The sequence below is a fragment of the Salvelinus alpinus genome, chromosome 30 (assembly GCF_045679555.1).
Source record: "Salvelinus alpinus chromosome 30, SLU_Salpinus.1, whole genome shotgun sequence".
Taxonomy (NCBI): Eukaryota; Metazoa; Chordata; class Actinopteri; order Salmoniformes; family Salmonidae; genus Salvelinus; species Salvelinus alpinus.
The window spans coordinates 26,988,097-27,010,221 of record NC_092115.1 but is presented as its reverse complement, the minus strand read 5'-3'; the positions used below and the strand labels follow the sequence as shown (position 1 = coordinate 27,010,221).

Sequence of the window (22,125 nt, the reverse complement as noted above, 5' to 3'; positions counted from 1 at the left end):
CTCATTCAAGGTTTGTGGAGAGATATTTTGCAGAGCAGCTTAGCCTAGACTAGCCCACATAGGCCAAAGCGTTCTCTCTTAAGTGGGATGCAAATTTTGTTTCAGCAATGTCTGTTATTATTTTTTAAAGATAAGCCTAAATCCTTTATGGCCAAATAACTATATCTTATGATTATTTGCAAAAGTCCCACATGGCATTTTTGACTGTATAGTGGGCCTATATACTGTCTAACTGTCATATGCCTACAATCGAAGTGGGTCATTTCGACATATTGCCGAGCGAAATTAACTCCTGTCAACAAGAGCGCATCTTGCGCTCCAAAATTGGTGTGCAGTAGGTTATAGTAATACAGCCATATTGAGCACATCGTTACTTTCTATTTTTGATAGCTATTGCCTATGGCAACACCAAAAAACTCGATGTAGCCTATTGTTGGAATAGGCCATATACCTGAATCCATATTTTGTGTTTAATGTTGGCCTATAGTTGGGGGATGTAGAAGACAGACGTTACTCCAGTTACTCCAAACGATCCGCAAAAGATTACTGTACAAAATAATGGACGAGAATAGCATATTGATAATGATGACCTGAGGATGTCGTGTTTTGATGGGAGTGATTGTAAGCCCAACTAATAAGAAAATATATGTTTTGGACTGCTACTTTTAAAATATGAAATGTCCAAAACTGGCTGCTTTTTGAGAATATTGAGTTGGATTGAGCTGATCTATTTTCCCTCTTTCATTGTCTTAATAGATGGATGTAGAGGTTACGGGTTTATACATCCCGAATAGAAAACCTTTGGATATAGGCCTATCAAAAACAGATGAAAAAAATGTGTTCACGAAATATGGTCAAACCTTTGCGTTATACGGCTGTATTAAATCATAAAAGGTTTTGAATAATTTCTACCCCCTCCCCCCCCCAAAAAATGTAATTCAGCAAAATATTGGCCTATTGTTTTGTAGACCTAGTATCTCAATACATGTTTGTGATTAGTTTTGTTTCGGGTCTTTTTGTCGTGATACAGGCTATTATGCCTATGTTTGCATATCATATTGATGCCGTATTGATTGTTAAGGTTAAAAAAAAGTGCACCTGCACCAAATATTAAATGCAACATTCATATGCCTATAGCACTTAAAAGGACAACGTGCTTTGCTTATGAACAGCTTTTGAAACGCTCACTTTTATCATGGACGGTGAGGTGCGCGTATAGGCTACATGTGACGAAGCAAACACTGAAATTCCAATTGGCTGAAAAACTTTTTGGGGAATACTGCATTCGTGTTCCAATTGAAACTGATGTGCCGCAGACGTGTTGACGTTATTTGAAATTATTTACGCTGTTCTACAATGCTTATTTGCAAATTTACCAGAACTCATGGGTGAAGTTGGAGCCTGTAATCAAAAAGACAGCTTGAAGTTGTCAGAGGTCCAAGCAGATGTCAGATGGGTTTTGTTGAGCCTGTATTATGGCTACTCCATTATTCGAAATGTCTTTTAACCTGCTTTGAATTTCTTAGGCAAAACAAGGATCCTAGAATGACACTCTATAGGCCTAGCCTACTTTCCGTCATTTAAATCAGGGTGGGTGATAGAAAGTAGATCCTCCCTTCAATGACCTTTTATTTAACCGCATTCCAGAGGATTTACAGTCAAAAGTCAAAAATACTTACTTCACTTTTGAGCAGTAACATTAGCTAATTAATAAACCACAACAAGGGTGTAATGTTTATTTTATATTAAGCTCATGCAGATTTGATAGCCTACTGAAATGGTGACTGTGCCTTTCATGTGTAATTGAGCAAAACCTTATCTTATATAATCTAATATTGCAATTGAAGTGCAAAGATGAACAAATGTGCAGAGATGTGAATATTAGCCATTGAAATAGATTTCATGGACATTTCTGTGCTTCATGGTGACATCCTCAACTCTCACAATCTGCAAATCTGTCTGTAAAACAGAAATATAATTAGGTGTAGGCTATTGATTGCAAATGTGCAATCCGTCCCTTTACAGAGTTGGTCTTAGGCCAACTCATATCTTTTTCAAAATTATAATTAACTGCTCATATTTAAAACATCGCAGTTCAACCAACCTATATGCACCTTTTCCTTAAACACTTTTCTGTATAGGCTATTATTATTATTCAACTCAATAAATAAAAAATCTGCATCATGACTTAGCCTAAACAGTTGGGAAAATATTGCCTTATGAGTCCTATTCTAGTCTAGCCTATTTGAACTGAATAATCTCCAGCCATTTCTATTAGGCCTACCTGATGCCCATTTTCGTTACTTCCATCCTAGCTCTCCTAGCCCAGCCAAAACATTCTGTTCGGGTAAATGTATCTTTCTATTTGGTTTATCTTCCCCTTCATACGCTAGAGGGTCAGAGGGATTTGTGAATGAACGCTATAGCGTTGGCTGCAGCTCACAGATCATAGCCTCAGATCAGCAGCACACAGATGTGCTCCATTGAATGGCTGTGATATCTGCTCTGTAACAATGCAGGGGTCATGTGGGATCCTGCTGCTTCCGGTTGGCCTTTGAAAAACAAACGGAGGGAGAAAACACTAAGGGGGTCCCCGAGGATGCGGATAAAGGTTAGGCTACTGACCACTTCCTATTTAGTCTGGAAAGCTGTTGGTGAAAATTGTGCGGCACACTGGTCTCAACTCTGATAAGGTTTTTCTGGCCAGGACATATCCAATTTACATAGTGTTTTCCTTTAGGTTAGATTATGTAGATCTGTTTAACATACCGTATAGGCCTAATAACTACATCTTCCGACACATTTTATTCAGTTGACCAAGGTTTCCCAAAGTCGGTCCTTGGCCCATCCGTGCACGTTTTGTTTTTTTACCCTAGCACTACACAGCTGATTCAAATAGCCAAATTATCATCAAGCTTTGATTATTTGAATCAGCTGTGTAGTGCTAAGGAAAAAAACTTAACGTTCACCCGGTGTGGGGTGGGGGTGCGGGTCGTGGAACACACCGTACACGTCGTTCAACATTATTTCCCATAGAACGTATAGCCAAGCCCCTCGTTGATTAACCCTTATATAACTCATTAATGTACAACGATGTTACATCACATAATGTCATATCCCAGGGAAATTAATCGTGAATAACGGTAAAATAAATCCGTTACAAAACTCAATTGCTTGTTGTCAAGAATGTAATTTTAATATAGGTATAGGCTACGTGTCATTTACATGTGTATTTTTCCATAAACATGTAACTTATTGGAGAAATTGAGTGAAACTAGTTTAGGACATGCTGGTTATCTACTCATAGCCTAGATCAGAGGTACTCAACTCTTACCCTAAGAGGTCCGGAGCTTGCTGGTTTTCTGTTGTATCTGATAATTAATTGCACACATCTGGTGTCCCAGGTCTAAACAAATCCTTGATTAGAGGGGAACAATGAAAAAATGCAGCGGAGCTGGTTTCGAGGTCCGGAGTTGAGTTTGAGGGGCCTAGATTATTGATCTGTCCCACTGTCCGCACTTTCCTTTATGTGCAAAGTGACCAAGTCTCCTTGACCAGTGACAAGACGTTGAAAAGGCCAAGGGGACGATTGCTTTTGGGGTTTAATTACTGGTTCATCACCCTGATCGCCCTGGCGGGGACAAATCACATCTGAATAGGCGTTTGAAACGGAGCCAGTCTGGGTTTCTTCAGTCAACTCCACTCCAGTCTTTTCCTCTGCTTTTTGGGGTACCGTGGTTGCAGCAACTACCAGGCTACAGCGACAAAAGAGGGTTTTGGTCCATTGCATTTTAATTTCGGTCAGTTCAGTAAAGACATTATAGCGTAATTCAGTGAAATAGAGTACTTGATCAATTCTTATAGGCCTATATAATGATTTGGATCTTTAATTTAATTTAATGGAATTTAACTGACACCATCCGTGTAATTTAGGACCACTTGATAATGCTAAGCAAAAGTGTCTTGATCCATTTACAGACAAGGATTCCAGCCATGTGTTTTCTCATGTGCATAATACGAATTTAGTGGACTTTTACTTGTCTTCAGTAGTCTATGATACAGTATATTAAGTTTGAGTCATTGATCATAATTGAAAGTTAAACAATAATACATTCTAATATTCTAAGATTATTTAACCCGTAAACTCATATGACACTAATTTAGCCCTGTAGAAGTACGCACGTACATTCAATAGTGAATGTATAATACATTATAATATGCTCAACTGTTATGTGACATCTTTTTATGGCTCATATGTGACATTTGATTTGATAAAATACCTGGCCTCTCATAATGCATTTTGTCAAGAATACTTCATGAAGAGCTTCACACTCTCTCAGAGCGAGAGACAAGGAAAGATGAAAAAGGGTGGAAAGCAGAAATGTTTGAACCTTGGTGCCAAAATTTATTCATTCAAAGTGCAGTAAATGCATTTGCTTGATGTTAAATATTATTTAACAAATAATTTATCACTCTGTCCTGAGGACTTTAATCATTTGTCAGCATGGAGGTCAACAATAGCCTATACTGTACTCAGTTCAAAGAAGCAAGTCACGAAATGCATTGAACTTTTGAAAGACTGAGACCACTGTGTTGTGCTTGGTGTAACTGGCTTGAATATTCAGCATTATAATTGACCATGAAATAACATATGTTTGTTTTCAATTACTTCTCATAATATGCATTGATAACTTAAAACCTTGACCTAATGTAGAATAACATTTAGAAGCGATCTCCTTTACAGTGCCTTAGTGATGTGTTATTTCATCGACCAAATAGTATTGTTCTGATAGATTATCAGGGAACAATGCCCCAATTAAAAAATGTGCTGCTCCCTTTTTTTAATCTGAGCCCACTGATTGAATCCCTGTGTAAGTACTAGTGTATATGGACCCCAGGGATATTTTATTAGACATGCTGGCTCTTTCCCTTTTTCTCCAGCAGGTCATTTTCAGGATTTCAATTAACAGAATGTTATTAAAAAGTAATAGCCCTGATAATATTTCACTATTTCTTTAGAGAATATTTCCATAATTTAATTTATGTTACCCCCATATTGAAATTAACAATAGGTAGCCTATACTGTACCATAAAAGTTGATGATGGTTTGACCTATTGGTCCTAGAAAATGTTTGAAAGTGCCTTGAAGTGTTTCTTGAAGTGTGTGCACAATGCACATGCGTTTGTGTGAGTGACTTTCTGTGATTTCAATCACTGCTCTTACTTAGAAAGTAGTTTTGAATTTCTTTTCACGAGCAAAATAAGTAATAATGTTGTCTCTTTCCAGCAGGGGTCTCTGCTTTCCATTATCCAGAGTTATTCTGATAACCAGCCGGCATATAAGCAGAAAGTGTAAACAGTGCTGTCTAGTGGTGCATTTGGGTTAAGATATTTGGGATATACATGGGATTTTATAACATTTCTTTCAGTTGATTTTCCAACTGTAAATCTAAGAACATTTTGGCATATCAGATACCTTTTTTACCATTTTAACATGCTAAACTAAAAACCTGGTTTATTGTAATTGTCCAGACAATCTGTTATGTAAATAGGTCCATAAAATTAATAATTGTCATTACAAAATGATCAACATAGGCCACATGTGATCCATGATTCATGGATGGAATACACACTTATCTTCATGACCCGAGGCACAGCTCGTATAAGAAACAGAACCGTTACCATGGAGTTGATCCAGAGAGGAAAAGTTGGCCCTGCTCCCAGAAATCTCTGGGCGGAAGGCTGACTGTCAGTCCCCCACCAGGACTGTGTACGAAGCTGCCTCAGAAGGGATGGGACTGATACTGGATGGTTGCTGCTGGTGAGCCTGGTGGCAGACCTGTTAGTGAGAAAATAGACGTCTCAGTGTAATTCAAATTAAAAACTCAAATAAAATATAGACTACAAGGTCTACTTGTGATGCTTAGTGGCAGCTTGTTGTAGTCCTGGGAAAACATTCAGTGGATACAAAGAAGATGGATTATTTAAATGGATAGTTCACCCAAATTTACCTCATAGAAAGTAATCTATGGAACCAGAGAATCAGTGACCCAACAATTGGGTTTGTTTATGTGCTCTATGAATGATCAGATGTTTCTGATGTCTAAAATATATATGAAACATTTTCACTGTCCAAAATGTTTTCCAAGGACCTAGGCACAGCATGTTAGCTGTTGCTTCAAGATGGACTCCCTGTCATGAAATCATAGAGCCATAATGGTCACTACACTTAATTTATGAACTGACATGATGTGCTTGCAATTGAACAGGTACTTACCTCAATAGTCATGCTTGATTAATATAATCCTCTTGAGCATGCTATACCTGTAAAGGAGAAAGACAATATGCTCGCATGGGTAAAATTGACTTTAATCAAACTGCTTCACCTTGTCAAACACTTTAGATAAAGGATGTCAAATTCTAACTCTGAGGTCACAAGGTCACATTCTCGTATGTAATGTAGCTGTCAATTAAGTGATCCCATTACAGATTTAATTGGATGCATTTCAGAGTTTGTCAAGGTCTTTTCACACTGATGTCCATAATTCACTATGGCTATTTAACTATAGGCTATTTCATACACACCCGCTGTGGCCAGTTTGACAGGACTTCAATTTGACACCTTCTAATTAATGAAGTAATTAGGCCAATTAGCTAAGAACTGTGGAGGAATGAATTCCAGAGTAGAAGACATCTCGGAAAATGTGAATTACATGTGTTTGAAATATAGGGGAAACCATGTTACGGTCTCAATAGTATAGAAAAGAACAGTCTTTATCAGTCCTGCAGTCAGTGGTGTAGCGGAGGGTAAACGCAAGTAAACACAGTTTACTCACCTTTTTTATAGAAAATAACAGTCTTTATCAGTCCTACAGTCAGTGGTGTAGTGGAGGGTAAACGCAAGTAAACACAGTTTACCCACCTTTTTTGTTGCCCAACAGTTTACCCACCTTTTGCAGACAAATGCATTGAGAGTATAGTAAGTGTAACTTTTTTCACCGTGACCGGTGATCAGAGTTTACCCACCTATTGTTGACACTACATCATTGCCTATAGTAGATGTTAGCCTGATAGCAGTCACAATCTAACATACACATTATTACCCTTAAAGATGAATACAGTATGTTTATATACATTTTTTCATGGGTGGAAGGCCTTTAAAACATTCTGCATGTCCACACTTATGATCTGTCTTTGTTTGCATGACTTGCCTCATTATATCATAAATTGTGACTGCTACAGTCTGATAATATGGCTCTTTTCCTGCTCTGCCACAGCTAGGCTAAATAAAAGGCCATCGTCGCTACATCTGCATCAAGCGCTGTCTAGGAGCTGCCTGACATGAGGGCAGTTTTGTTTTGGGGGCCATAGACCTCCTGCCTTTTACTTTTTCCACATTTTGTTGTGTTACAAAGTGAGATTAAAACGGATTTAATTGTCATTTTGTGTCAACGATTTTTGTAAAAAACATTTTTTTATTTTATAAAACACTTAATCAGATAAGTATTTAACCCCCTGAGTCAATACATGTTAGAATCACCTTTGGCAGCGATGACAGCTGTGTGACTTTCTGGGTAAGCCTCTAACATTTGCACATTATTCTTATCAAAATTCTTCAAGCTTTGTCAAGTTGGTTGTTGATCATTGCTAGACAGCCATTTTCAAGTCTTGCCATCGATTTTCAAGCGATTCAATGTCATCTTGGTAAGCAACTCCAGTGTTGCCTTTTGCTTTGGGTTATTGTCCTGCTGAAAGGTGAATTTGTCTCCCAGTATCTGTTGGAAACCAGACTGAAGCATGTTTTCCTCTAGGATTTTGCATGTGCTTAGCTCTCTTTCGTTAATTTTTTAAATCATAAAACACTCCTTAGTCCATGCCGGTGACAAGCATACCCATAACATCATGCAGTCACCACCATGCTTGAAAATGTGAAGTGTGGTACTCAGTGATGTGTTGGATTTGCCCCAAACATAAAGCTTTGTATTCAGGACATAAAGGTTATTTCTTTGCCAATTTGTTTTGCTGTTTTACTTTTGTGCCTTATTACAAACAGGATGCATGTTTTGGGATATTTGTATTCTGTACAAGCTTACTTGTTTTCACTCTGTCAATCATTGTGGAGTAAGTACAACGTTGTTAATCCATCCTCAGTTTTCTCCTATCACAGCCATTCAACTCTGTAACTGTTTTAAAGTAACTTAATTGTTGTCCCCGTGTGCCCCTTTTGAAACAAGAATGTTATTCTGTCCCACTCCCCTCATCGTCACATCCTCTGGTCCATGGCGCGCGCACAGTGAGATTTGGCGCTAGTGTTGCCTTGAGATGAACATTTGCAGTGGAATAACTTTTTCATGTCCTTTAACTTGTTAGTAATCTTGTTTTACATATCCCGATTAGCATTTTATGGATAGTAATGTCGGATGAAGAACCGAAGGTCCCAGAAGAGCTCTTCAAATATGTTAAATTCTACGTGGTCGGGGATATTGACCAAAAGGTGAAGAGCTCAACGTTAGCTAGCTAACGTTAGCCAACCAATGTTTACCGATAGCCGTTTAGCTTAACGAAAAGCTAACGACCAGTCTACTGTTCCAATTTCACTTCAAATTGATCATTTGTAACCCGAATGGTTTGTGGATGTGCCGTTTGAATTAATACATTTATTGCGATTTACAAATAGATATGAAGTTGTCATTGATCCAGATGAGGTTACCGAACTACCATAGCCAGCTGGATACTAACGTTAGCTAGCGAGCTAGTTTTGATAGCACATACTGGCTACCTAGCTTGCTAACCATTACCCTGGCATTCTAGGGACTTTGTTATACAATTCAATGCAGTTGGCTAGCAAGACAAGAACACAGAAATGTCCTAATGTTTGAATTGTATGTGTATGGATTACCATAGAACGAGATGGATTGATAATATATTGAGGTGAGAGCCCATCGTCCGCTTGCTGAATTGTGCGCCTGACATTGCGCATGTGCGAGGACATGCCCGCCATTGTAGAGCTGCAAGTTCTAAATTCCTGCCAAATAATGGCTTAAATTTACTCTCTTATAACTCCTGTAATTTAATCAATCGTGTACATAGGGTATATTAAATATCAAATACGTCTTGAAAAATGTAATTGTTCCTCGATTGCGCTTTTGTTTGTAATAGTGTTTTTTGTAATTTACTAATACAGCTGCAATCAACAGTATCTTCTATTGATAACTTCCATTTCAGGCCACCCCATGATTTATGAATAACATCTTGGAAACCTACTGGCTTCCATTATCACACTTTGGTTTGAGACAGGATTTTACACATGGACATATCATGTGCCTTTAACTGGTGCAATCGACTCCAGGTGTTCTGTTTTGTTTCATTGGTGTGATTTCATGTGCACTATAGGTTGTCCAGCTCCTTAAAGCGGGGAAAGGAAAAGAAGTCTCATACAATGCCTTGGCTACACACATCATAGCAGAGGATGGGGATAACCCAGAGGTTGGGGAGTCACGAGAGGTCTTTGACCTTCCAGTTGTCAAGGTAAGGGTGTGAATTGTAGATCCCCTTATGTAGTCAATTACTAACAAACCTGTAGCCTTGTTGGTGTGAAGGGATGAGGAACAGTTCAAACATTAAACTCTGTTTTCTTTGTTTTTCAGCCGTCTTGGGTGACTTTGTCCGTAAGATGTGGAGACCTGCTACCGTAACCTTTCTTCTTTTTTTTTTACGGGCAATTTATTTATGTTTCTGATTGATATTCTGACACTTAAGCTGAACAAATAGCCTAACACTTGAGTTGAATGACTTCCTTGACAAAAGATAATACAGAGTTACAGGATTCTCCCCAGAGTCGGGACAAATATTCTTCGGTGTCACGGCATGTCTGCCAAAGGTATGTGCCTTTACATATTACCTTTTTAACTATTATGCACATATCTAGGAAATGGTTTATGGATTCATAGGATGAGTATTTTATAGAATGTTAACATCTTTCTCATGCATTTCTTTGTTTAGCTACCAGAAGATCTCAACACTCTTTGGGCCTTGATCACTTTTTATGGCGGTGACTGTCAACTCAACCTTAACAAGAAATGCACTCACCTGATTGTTCCAGAGCCAAAAGGGGTAATTATTTTTCAATTCTATAAGAGCCATAAAAAGTTGCTTTGTCATTCTTGTGTGATGGAATAAGTGTTTTTCTAATGTAAAATAATTCCAATGCTCTCCTGACTCAAAGGCAAATATAGGGGGAAAAACATGGAGCACATGAACAAATTGGTGAATTGAACAGTCTTTTGAGAAAGAATGTCTGCATGTTGCTAATTTTAAGATCTTTTGAGGCGCCTGCTGAGGCCTTCCTTGTATTGGATATTTTATTAGCCTTGCTTTGGCTCGGGTATGTCTGATGGTTATTGCAGGAAGGGGATGTCTTGTTTTACTGCTGTCTTTGTGCTCAGGCACCAGGAGGTAGAGCTTGCCTGTGGGTTGTCTAGTCCTTGCTTAACCACTGAGAAATACCTGGACACAACATATCTTTATTACTTCAGGTTGTATTGTAGTAAAACGAATAATCTTGACATCTGCAATATTGATAGCGGTACTATGTTGGTCAGATGACACCACAACACCAATTTTGCAGTAAGTTACACAGTGAAATATTGTACACCGGAACTGTATGTCTGTAGATCCATGGTGTAAATTGTGTGTTCTAGGAAAAGTATGAGCTCGCCCTGAAGCACAGCAGCATCAAAATCGTCACGCCGGAGTGGATCACACACTCGGCGTTAGACAAGAGCCGGAAGGACGAGGCTCTGTACCACCCCCGGTTGACCTACCAGGAGGTGGAAGAGGATGAGGAGAGTGAGTATGAGTCGCTCTCCGAGGGCAGCTACAGCCCTCCAGGCCGCAGGCGCCCAGGCCCCAGGTCCCGGAGATCCAGCTCCTCAAGAGACGACTCCCCTGCTAGTGGCCGAGGAGGGACCTCGTCCAAAGCTGAGCGACGAGACGAGCTCATGTTCGACGACTCGGACGACTCTTCCACGGAGAAGGAGGAACGGAACCTGAACTGGACCCCAGTAGAGATTACCGGGCCACCCCCGGGTCCCAAACGCAGACTGCAGCCAGGGAAGGACTCTGGCCTGATCAACCTCTGTGCCAGCGTGCCCCCTGTGCCGGGCAGTGCAGGGCCACCAGACACACGGGCAGCCCTGGGACCCAGTGGTGCCCAGCCGGGGGCAGAGAGGCCAGAGGGCATGGCAAGCTGGAGCCCAGCGGCCAGGACGCTACGGAACATCACCAACAACTCTGACATCCAGCAGACCAGCAGACCCTCCAGCGTTGCACATGTAAGAATACTGTCCTTTAATGTGCTCAAAAGCTTTCTTTCTTGCTTGGTTTCTTTTTGCTTTAGTGGCGTAAAATACTTGGAAGTCCAAATTTCCTAGTCCATTTCTAAAAGCAGTGCTAAAATGTAAATTGTTTGGTTTCTTACCACGGATCCTACAGAGTCTCTCTGCCTCAACGAAGACATTGGAGCAGCAGCAAACGAACCTGGGCCAGCCTAACACCCAACCCAACCCGCTCCTGTTCAACCAAGTGAAGCCCCAAGGTCAGCAGCAGCTCACAGCCGAAGCACAGCAGCAGTTACTGCAGCAGCAGTCCCATCAGGTCCCCCAACAGCCACAACAACACCCACCTCAGCAGCTGCCACAGCAACAGCACCCCATGCTGCAGCATCTTCCACCACAGCAACTCATGCAGTTGCAGCAACAGCAACCACAGGTTCCTCAGCAAGGTTTCCCTCCTCAGTTGTCACAACAACCGGCCCATCAGTTCATCCAGCAGCAGCAGAAGCAGCCGCACCAACAGCAGATCCACCAACAACAGATCTTCCCCCAGCAACAACAACAGCAACCGCCACGTGCATTCTCGCAGCAACAACTGCGACCACAGCAGCTCTCCCGGCCGCCCATACAGCAGCAGCAGCAGCTCCAACAACAGCAGCAGCAGCAGCATGCTTTACAACAGCAGTTACAGCAGTTCCAGCAGCACAGGCTCCAGTTACAGCTCCAACAGCAGCAGAACCAGCAGCAGCAACTCCATCAACAACACCTCCAACAGCAGCAGCATTTCCTGCAGCAACAGATGCAGCAGCAGCACATGCAGCAGCTTCAACAGCAGCAGGAGCAGCATCTCCAGAGCCAGCAGCAGTCGCTGCAGCAGCATCCGAGCCAGCAGCAGCAAGGGTCACTACAGCCTCAGCTTCCTCAAGTGCACCAGTTGTTTGGCCACGAGCCAGGCCAAGAGAGTAAGTTCACTCTTACTAACATAGATTTCAGTCAGTTTCACTTTCTGTTTCAGTTCATTAGAAAAAAATCTGTTATAAAAATACATGAAACAATTGTGATCAGATGAAATACAGCCAATGATCATCATTATGTTTTTAATGGTTGTGATTATGATTTGTTTGACTAACCAATCATGTTTCTATTTGCTGCTGTAGTTCCAGAAGATAGCTTCTTGGTGGGCTGTGTGTTTGCTATCGCTGACTACCCAGAGCAGATGGCAGACAAGCAGCTCCTAGCCACGTGGAAGAGAGTAAGAGAAAGACTTTGTCTTTTCATGGCCTTATCTTTATCTTGTATCTGAGCAAACAGCATTATAACTGCATTTGTTCAACTACTATTTTGCCCCTTGCATTGCTGAGTTGTATTTTGTCAATCACAGATTATCCAGGCCTATGGTGGAATTGTGGACTCCTCTCTCAGCAACCGCTGCACTCACCTGCTCTGTGAAACTCAAGTCAGCATCATGTATGTCCAGGTAAGCATCACTAAATCGTTTTTTCATTTCAACTAAAGGTTGAATTTCAACTCAGTGCAAGAGGTGTCACTACAGTCCCTGGTTCGATTCCAGGCTGTTTCACATCCGGCCGTGATAGGGAGTCCCATAGGGCGGCGCACAATTGGCCCAGCGTCGTCCGGGGTAGGCCGTCATTGTAAATAAGAATTTGTTCTTAACTGACTTGCCTCGTTAAATAAAGGTTACATAAAAAATTAAAGGCCTGTTTGAAGGCCAAAATCTGTTTGTGTCTTTGTCAGTTAGATTAGGTTTTAAATGTAATCTCTCTTGTTGCTGTACCTCAGGCCCTACGAGAGGGGAGGCGCTGTGTCACTGCCCACTGGCTGAACACCATCCTGAAGAAGAAGAAGATGGTTCCTCCTCACAGAACCCTACACCTCCCCTTCGCCTTCCCACCAGGAGCCAAGCCCTGCTCACAACACGTACGCATCACTTCCTTTTTATCGCACCCCATTAAAAACATCTAACATGGGTTGCTGTCGTATGTTTTTAATTTGAAACAATGATACATTTTGCTTTGGTGTATCATGAGGTAATGACTAGACTTGCAAGCCTATGACTCATAAATGGTGCTTATAGCTTAGCTTCTATACTAAGTCCATCGACATTGCTATCATTCTCTCCTCAGATCATCTCCGTAACTGGCTTCGTGGACTCAGAACGTGACGACCTGAAGCTGATGGCCTACCTGGCAGGAGCCAGATACACAGGCTACCTCTGTCGTAGTAACACTGTGCTCATCTGTAGAGAGTAAGAGATGACCTTGATATGTTCTCACCTATTATGAATGGCATGTAAATGTTGCTGGCACAATCAAGTCATTGGCGTATTCATGTTTGTGTGGATGGGTGTCAGGTTTAATTTTGTGTGTTAATGCTTGTATCATGTCTGTTTTACTCTACTGTAGTAAACCCATCTATTAACCGTTTCTCCCTCCCTGTCCCCTCAGGCCCAGTGGTCTGAAGTATGAGAAGGCCAAGGAGTGGAGGATCCCCTGCGTCAACGCCCAGTGGCTCTGTGACATTCTCCTGGGGAACTTTGAAGTCCTCCGGCAGGTCCAGCACAGCAGATACTCCAACTTCAACCTGCAGGAACCACTCATCCCCAACCAGCATCTGGTTCAGAACCTACTGGGTACAGGGTTCAGAAGTCTTACAGTGGGGGCAAGGGGACTTTATATGGAAGTTTTTGTTAAGATGGACAACCATCTGTTAAACATAGGTGTGAATATAATTACTTTTTCTCCTTTTGGACTTAATTTTAGGTGCTTGGCGGGCTCCTGTGAAGGTTTCGCCTGATGTGTTGGAGGCATTGCAGTTGCAACAAAAGCAGAAACAGTCTGAGTCAAACTCCCAGCATCCAAATAAGAAACCAAGGTGAGACTCCATCACCCTAGTTTTCACAGTGGTGTGTAGCATGGTATGAAGATGAGTTAGACAATCTGCAGAATTTGTTTCTAAAAATACATCTTTGTATATTGGGATATGTTGTGACTTTCATTGATCTTATGACTGTTATTTATCTAATCAACTAACTGTTTTAATTGTTATCCCATTTAAATTAATCATCAATCATCAATTAACTCATTAGGAATTTGGGGCACCACGAGAGCGGTTGTTTAAAACTTCTTATGGCTGCATCCCGCTACCGGGATCGATATGACAACAGCCAGTGAAAGTGCAGGGCGCCAAATTCAAACAACAGAAATCTCATAATTAAAATTCCTCAAACATACATGTGTCTTATATCATTTTAAAGGTAATCTTGTTGTTAATCCAACCAAAGTGTCCGATTTCAAATATGCTTTTCAGCGAAAGCACTACAAACGATTATGTTAGGTCACCACCAAACCACAATAAGCACAGCCATTTTTCCATCGAAAGATAGCTTTCACAAAAAGCAGAAATAGAGATAAAATTAATCACTAACCTTTGATTATCTTCATCAGATGACAATCATAGGACTTCTTGTTACACAATACATGCATGTTTTGTTTGATAAAGTTCATATTTATAACCAAAAATCTGAGTTTTCATTGGCGCGTTACATTCACTAGTTCCAAAAACATCACGTGATTTTGCATAGCCACATCGTTTCAACAGAAATACTCATCATAAATGTAGATGATAATACAAGTTATACACATGGAATTATAGATATACCTGTCCTTAATGCAACCGCTGTGTCAGATTTCAAAACATTTTTACGGAAAAAGCAAATCATGCAATAATCTGAGACGGAGCTCAGAACAATAGCCAAATTAGCCGCCATGTTGGGGTCAACAGAAACCAGAAAATACATGATAAATGTTTCCTTACCTTTGATGAACTTCATCAGAATGCAGTCCTAGGAATCCCAGGTCCACAATAAATGCTTGATTTGTTCGATAATGTCCGTTATTTATGTCCAATTAGCTACTTTGGTTAGCGCGTTTGGTAAACAATTCCAAAGTCACAAAGCGCGTCCACTATAACGTGACGAAATGTCCAAAAGTTCCGTAACAGTCAGTAGAAACATGTCAAACGATGTACTGAATCAATCTTTAGAATGTTGTTAACATAAATCTTGAATAACGTTCCAACCGGAGAATTAGATTGACTTCAGATGAGCGATGGAACAGAGCTCCCTCTCATGTGAACGTGCATGTGAAAGCATGGTCAGCTCGTGGCAATGATGACTAATTCCCCTCTCATTCGGCCCCCCTTCACAGTAGAGGCATCAGACAAGGTTCTACAGACGGTTGACATCTAGTGGAAGCCGTAGGAAGTGCAAACTCATCCATATCTCGCTGTGATTTCAATGGGATCTTGGTTGAAAATCGACCAGCCTCAGAATTTCTACTTCCTGTTTGGATTTCTTCTCAGGTTTTTGCCTGCCATTTTAGTTCTGTTATACTCACAGACATATTTCAAACAGTTTTAGAAACTTCAGAGTGTTTTCTATCCAATAATATGCATATATTAGCAACTATGACTGAGGAGCAGGCCGTTTACTCTGTGCACCTTTCATCCAAGCTACTCAATACTGCCCCTGCAGCCATAAGAAGTTAAAGGGTCACCATCTCCCAAATGAACTCTAAAGATCTTTACCTATCACATCCATAAAACAGTCAACGTATTAATCATAACCTTGTATCACATCATCATTCGGAACAGTCGTAACATCCTGCATCTGCAAAAACCCCAGCCTTACTTATAATTCAGTACTACACAAATTGGTTTAATTATTTATTTACAAGCTAACTAAATGATTACACAAGATAACATACACACTTATTAATACATTAGGACAAGGTCCCTAGCGGACTGACACAACATATGGCGGCTTGTTACACAACGACATGGAGAGGGGGAGAGCGAGAGAAAAAAATAAACACTTATCGTTTATACATTTTAGAAACTTTTCTCACAGTAGTCATATATTTTGTACACGAACCGCCGCCCGTTTGGAGTAAGAAATCATGAATGTATTTACATGTGAATGCCTTCGTTCGCTGTGGATCTCTGTCGGAACCAGCCCTCCTTAGGAAGGGTGATGGGCCTTTCAGCGGCACGCTTGTAAGGCTCTGATTCTCCAAAAGGGGTCTCCTCCTTCTACTGTTGTTCACTCTGGAAGATAGGCTAGCCAGCCGTGTCGACGGGTTCCCATTTGGTGATGAGAGTAGCGTACTACAGTGATTTGAGAAGAGTAGTAGAGTGGTCCCACTTAAATTCACTTTTCTAGATACCTTTCTTAGGACAGCTAATTAGCTGTACCAGTAATTGTCTGAGAGGGGAGTTTTCTTCTCCAAATCGTGTTGATATTCAGAGTTCGACCACTTTGGATGTGTGCTGCAGCTGCACGCCTCTCTGCCTAAATGTTAATTTCTTTACCAATCCTTTTATGTACTCTAGTCGAAGGGGAAGGTTCTGTCTGGCTGACGCTCTCTGACCTCACTCGGGGCGTGGCTACTTACTATGCAAAGTTTTATAGGAGAAAAATTATCTCATGGCTCCTAAAATTGCATTCAAGTCTTATTTCATATACAACGTAGAGGATGGAGACTTCGTACATGTACTGTATATACTTTTCAAGTTACAGTATTTCCTTTATAACACTTTAATGACATCACAAAATATCAACCCATATGGCATTAGTTTTCTATAGATCACCACTGACCATTCCCCACATTCTTATGTTAGAAATATTGTTCCAGTATTCACTTTTTGAACGTGTTAGAGTTTCGTCGGGGAAAGTCTGTTAACAAAGACAATCCTTTGGTTAATACTGGCGAGGGAGACACTAGATCTCCTCTACAGACAGATGTAAGACAGGGTGAGAGCTGTCAACCCGGCAGCAGCTCCCTCCTCCCCCCTCTGTGGGTGGGAGAAGGTCTGGTTACTGTCGGCCATTGCCAAGCTGATCTGACCCATTCGGATCCTCACAGGACAGTCAACTCAAAGTTTATCTCCCAATGATCCAAATATTCTCTCAATTGTAGACTTGAGGAGATCGAAGCCCCAACCAAGAAGCTTCCACCAGAATCCACACCGTACATTTTCTTCACTGGCTTTGAGCCAACACAGGTCCAACAATTCATGAAGGTAATTGTTATGTCTATGTTTATGCACAGCTGAGCAAGAGTCTGCAGGAAACAGAAGCCTTTGTTGTGAATTACTGTTGGCAAGAATATCCATCACCGATATTTAGGTAAAAGTTTTTACAGGCTCACATCCGATTCGCAGCACTCTGCCTCTAACAATGCATCCGATGTCCCCTTCTGTCTGTTCAGAGGCTGCACAACCTTGGAGGGGAGATCGCAAAGAGTGCTCAAAAGTGCACCCATCTGGTGGCCAACAAGGTGACGAGGACTGTGAAGTTCCTCACGGCGATGTCCATTGTCGAGCACATCGTCACCCCTGAGTGGTTAGAAGAGAGCTGGAAGAGCCAGAAGTTTGTTGGTACTTTAAAGCGAGAATCCTTAATCAAAACAATAACAAAGCAGTCACCCCGTCTCTGCTTTAGTAAAAAAGCTGAGGGATATGCCTGAAGAAATGTAACCACTCTCAAATTCACAGACTGAGCTATTGATGCAAGGACAAATAATATAGTTTTAACCATGTTTTAAGACTATATGATAGTTGACCTAAGCTCATAAGGCATTTATAAGTTGTTCAAGAATCAATGGGTACATATCATAAAGTCCAAAAATGTATGTAGCAACTAAGGATTCTAGCTTTAAGTTGGTATTCAGTTATTAGATAATGGATCTGTGGGAGGGAGTTTCATGTTGCGAGATAGTTGTGATGTCATCCTTTTTGTGTGTATCTTTTTAGAGTGAGTCTGGCTTTAGAGTATGTGTGTTTGTTCATTCAGATGAGCAGAACTACATGCTAAAAGATGCAGAGGCAGAGGTGCTATTCGGCTTCAGTCTGGAAGAGTCACTGAAGAGGGCCCACACTGCACCACTCTTCAAGGTTAGTGATCCCATGCACTTGTGGAATCTATCCCCAATATCCATCTGCCTGGTTAGTGGACACCATGTGTGGATATTTGGAAATATTTAATTGTTCTGTTGAGTCAGATTGATAAGAGTCCATTTGTCTGATTGGATGCATTAGATTCCCAACTGGCTCTTAAACATGTCTTCTGTTTTCTTCTCCCTCCCTAGGGCAAGTATTTCTATATTACCCCTGGAATCTGTCCCAGCCTTACCACTATGAAAGCCATCATAGAGAGCGCAGGAGGAAAGGTGCTCCCCAAGCAGCCCTCCTTCCGCAAAATAATGGAGCACAAGCAGAATAGGGTACTGGTCATCTCCATGTAGTCACAGAACTGTTGTAACTGTGTACTTGAAGATTGACGGAGGTGATCTACTATTACTGAACTCATGGAATGTTTCCTGTTATTTTCAGAACCTTCCTGAGATCATTCTGATATCCTGTGAGAATGATCTTCATCTATGTAGAGAGTACTTCTTGAAGAACATTGGTAAGAGGAACCTGTCAATGTGGACATGTGCTTTGAATATGGCTGATAGTTATGGCATCCTGTTTTGACTCGAGGCTAAACCTAACTCTTGTCTCCCCTGTTTCTTCCATACAGACGTTCACAATGCTGAGTTTATATTGACTGGAGTATTGACACAGAGCTTGGATTATGAATCATATCCTTTTAAATGCAAGAGAAGGAACGGTCTCCCACTGTGATAAGTACCTATCGGCAGTCTATCAGCAGTGAGATTTTGTGTTTTTCATGCTTTACAGGGGATTGCCTTTCGGATTCCACTGAGCACAGCCAAAAACAAGATTGTCAATTGATTGCAATGATTCTTATTGTGATTAATTGAAACCATAACAAAGTGGTCACCCCGCCTCTGCTGCGTGATGGGCCTGGTAAAATGTAACCACCTTCAATTTCAGGACTGACCCTCCATGAGGTCAAAATGATAATTTTAACCATGTTTTGAGGCTATACAGCAGGCGTATGCCATTAGATTCAGCTGTGGGGCGATTTTTGTCCGGGGGGACAGAAAATAATTATAATTTGTAGACTGCAAATTGACAACAACTAAACCCAAAATTAGTGTTATTTTCTAAGTTCTATTTTTCAAGAATCAATCGGTATATATCTTTAATTTACAAGTCAAAAAATGGATGTAGCCAATAAGGATTCTAGATTTAAAGCCCTGCTCACCACTTTCCTTAACAATCTCACAAATAAATTCACATGATGGCAAAGACCAAGGAGGAGAAGACTAGAAGAAGTCAGGTGAAGATGAGGGTTTTAGTGAAGTGCATTTTTCCATTGAGGTCCTGTACTGGAGGAAACAATGAAGACGACTGAAACAAGTTGCAATGTACAGTCACACTGCTGTACAGTCACACTGCTGTACAGTCACACTGCTGTACAGTCACACTGCTGTACAGTCACACTGCTCTTGATATTTTGCAAGATTTTGTACCCTGTGAATAGATAATCGTTGTTTTGTAGGTTTTTGTAACAATCGCTGATAATGCATACATAAATTGATGTTATTTTTGTGGACTGAATGTTTAAATTATGGATTGGTTTTCATTTTTTTTATTCTATTAAGGTTCTAGCAATTATTCAACACTTTTGGAATAAAATCAGAACTTTGTTGTCAAAATGAATCTTAGATTTCTTTGCTTTCTCACAAATATACCTCTTTAGATATTCATGGAACAGTGCTGAAACTCTTATGCCAGTGGCAAATTTACAATCGCAAAACAAGAAGCAGAGTTGGTTGGTTTCATGTATTGAACCAAACAGCACTGACTACCAAAAGCACTGCACTGACCAGCTTTCCCTGTTTTCACTGACATTTTCAGTCAGCCTGAATGACTACAGTGCTGCATCGCTCACCTTGGTCATCATGAAAACCTTTGAGCATCTGGTCCTGTCCCATCTCAAAACCCCCATCGACACCCTCCTTGACCCCATGCAGTTCGTCTACAGAGCCAATAGATCTGTCTGTAGACGACGCCGTCCCGAGGATATTGTTTGTGGACTTTAGCTCAGCCTTCAACACATTCATTCTGGACCTGCTACAGCACAAACTCCCCCAGCTGAACGTATCGGACTCTTATCTGCCCGTGGATCACTGACTTCCTGACCAACAGGTCACCGCACATTAAGATGGGAAAACATATTTCAGAATCCCTATCAGCACAGGGTTGCATGCTCTCCACCCTCTACTCCAATGACTGCACCTCCAATGACCCATCTGTCAAAACACTCAAGTTTGCTGATGTAAACCTGGTCATCCAAGTAGAAGGGTTGGTGGCCTGGTGCAGTCGCAACAACCTAGAACTCGACATAGTCAAAACCGTGGTGATGGTGGTACACTTCAGGAAATGCCCCCCCCACCAACTCTCCCCTTTCAAGATTGATTGCTCAGCTGTCAGCACAGCCAAGTCATGTTTAAATTCCTGGGGACCATCATCTCTCAACCTCAACTGGGAGGACAACATCACAGTGGTGACCAAGAAGGCTCGACCGAGGATGTACTGTCTGCGCCAGCTGAGGAAACTCAAACTCTCTTGGGCAATTTTGGTTCGGTTCTATACGTCCATCATTGTCAATCCTCATCTCTTCTATCACCATCTGGTTTGGGTCTGCCTGCTGCAAGTCCAAACTGCAGCGCATCGTTTGGTCTGCGGAGAAGTTCATAGGCTGTCACCTGCCCACCATCAAGGACCTGCAGAGCTCCAGGACAAGGAAGCATGCAGGTACAATCATTTCCTACCCTGCCCATACCAGACCCCCCATCTTTCAAAGACTCCACTCTGGCAGACGGGTTAGGTCAATCATGACCAATACCGCCCTGCTCCTGAACAGTTTCTTCCCTGCTGTGGCCCTCATCAACCGGCCATCGGGCTCATGGGGATTAAGTGACTGCATTGGGATGATTACTGCACCTTGTCATCAATGACCTCAAATACTAATCTGCACTATACTGCATTTTCATTATGTACACCTCTGGTCTTCCACACAACACTGTATATGCACTGTGTAAAATCCTCTGTTTATATAGATAGATATTCCCACTGCGATCAGCCTAAACTCCAGTGTTATGTTTACTGTACCGATACTGTATATGCTGTATGATGTTTATGTGGACTTGTGTCTATTCTGTTTGTATATTGTCTATTGCTGGCAGCACCTTCACAATGAAGCAAATTCTGGGTATGCGTAAATGTACAGTACTTGGTGAATACAGGTGATTCTGAAAATGAACATGGTCTTTATTCTTGATCTTACTTTTAAGACATAATTCCTCAAAGACTTGATTTAATTAATTGTTAATGAAGTATTAAAGTAGTTAATGGTGATAGAAAATTGCTTGCTGTCAGACAAGTGCCTGGAGTTATCTCTTGGCCCCTCTGGTGAGTGAATAGCCTGAGGTGATGCCCTCAAAAACACTCAATTGAATTAGTGCCTCAGCCAAGGTCGTGTGCCAGAAACGCTTTTGGGGAGCTGAGCATGTATAGTACATTTTTTTCCAAATAAGTTGAAGTTTGGAAATCTGGAACCAAGTAATTGTTGGTGCATTGTTGATTTTAGTTTTTGGTTTATAAATATGGTTTGTGTCATATTAGATATCCTGTACTGTACACAACGCTATTATCTTCTACTGACATATAGTTTTCTTTTGAATAACCTTCATTTTTCATACAGGTATAATAATAACCTTGATATGCCTGTTGTCTGGACCCATGTGTAACTATGGACAGGAGACCCTCTTTCTTGAGACCCTTGGGTTTGAAGAAATCT

At 41.2% G+C, this 22,125-nt stretch overlaps 1 protein-coding gene and 1 long non-coding RNA gene across 2 annotated transcripts; one reads left to right on the top strand and one right to left on the bottom strand.

The window, feature by feature from the left end:
- Positions 1-5,567: 5,567 nt before the first annotated feature.
- Positions 5,568-8,965, bottom strand: LOC139560136 (uncharacterized). The gene is made up of 3 exons (XR_011671872.1): positions 8,900-8,965; positions 6,278-6,324; positions 5,568-5,839 (listed from the first exon to the last, which is right to left on the bottom strand). It is a non-coding gene; the product is annotated as an uncharacterized lncRNA (long non-coding RNA).
- LOC139560135 (PAX-interacting protein 1-like) lies at positions 8,268-21,588 on the top strand. The gene is made up of 20 exons (XM_071376670.1): positions 8,268-8,494; positions 9,394-9,528; positions 9,648-9,691; positions 9,817-9,880; positions 10,003-10,113; positions 10,701-11,333; positions 11,494-12,295; positions 12,491-12,585; positions 12,715-12,810; positions 13,134-13,271; positions 13,478-13,599; positions 13,799-13,983; positions 14,114-14,225; positions 17,330-17,432; positions 17,621-17,789; positions 18,205-18,305; positions 18,500-18,634; positions 18,744-18,819; positions 18,934-18,995; positions 19,547-21,588. Exons 1-20 carry the CDS (start codon positions 8,414-8,416, stop codon positions 19,559-19,561), a joined length of 3,279 nt encoding a protein of 1,092 aa, XP_071232771.1. The 5' UTR covers positions 8,268-8,413; the 3' UTR covers positions 19,562-21,588.
- Positions 21,589-22,125: the final 537 nt, after the last annotated feature.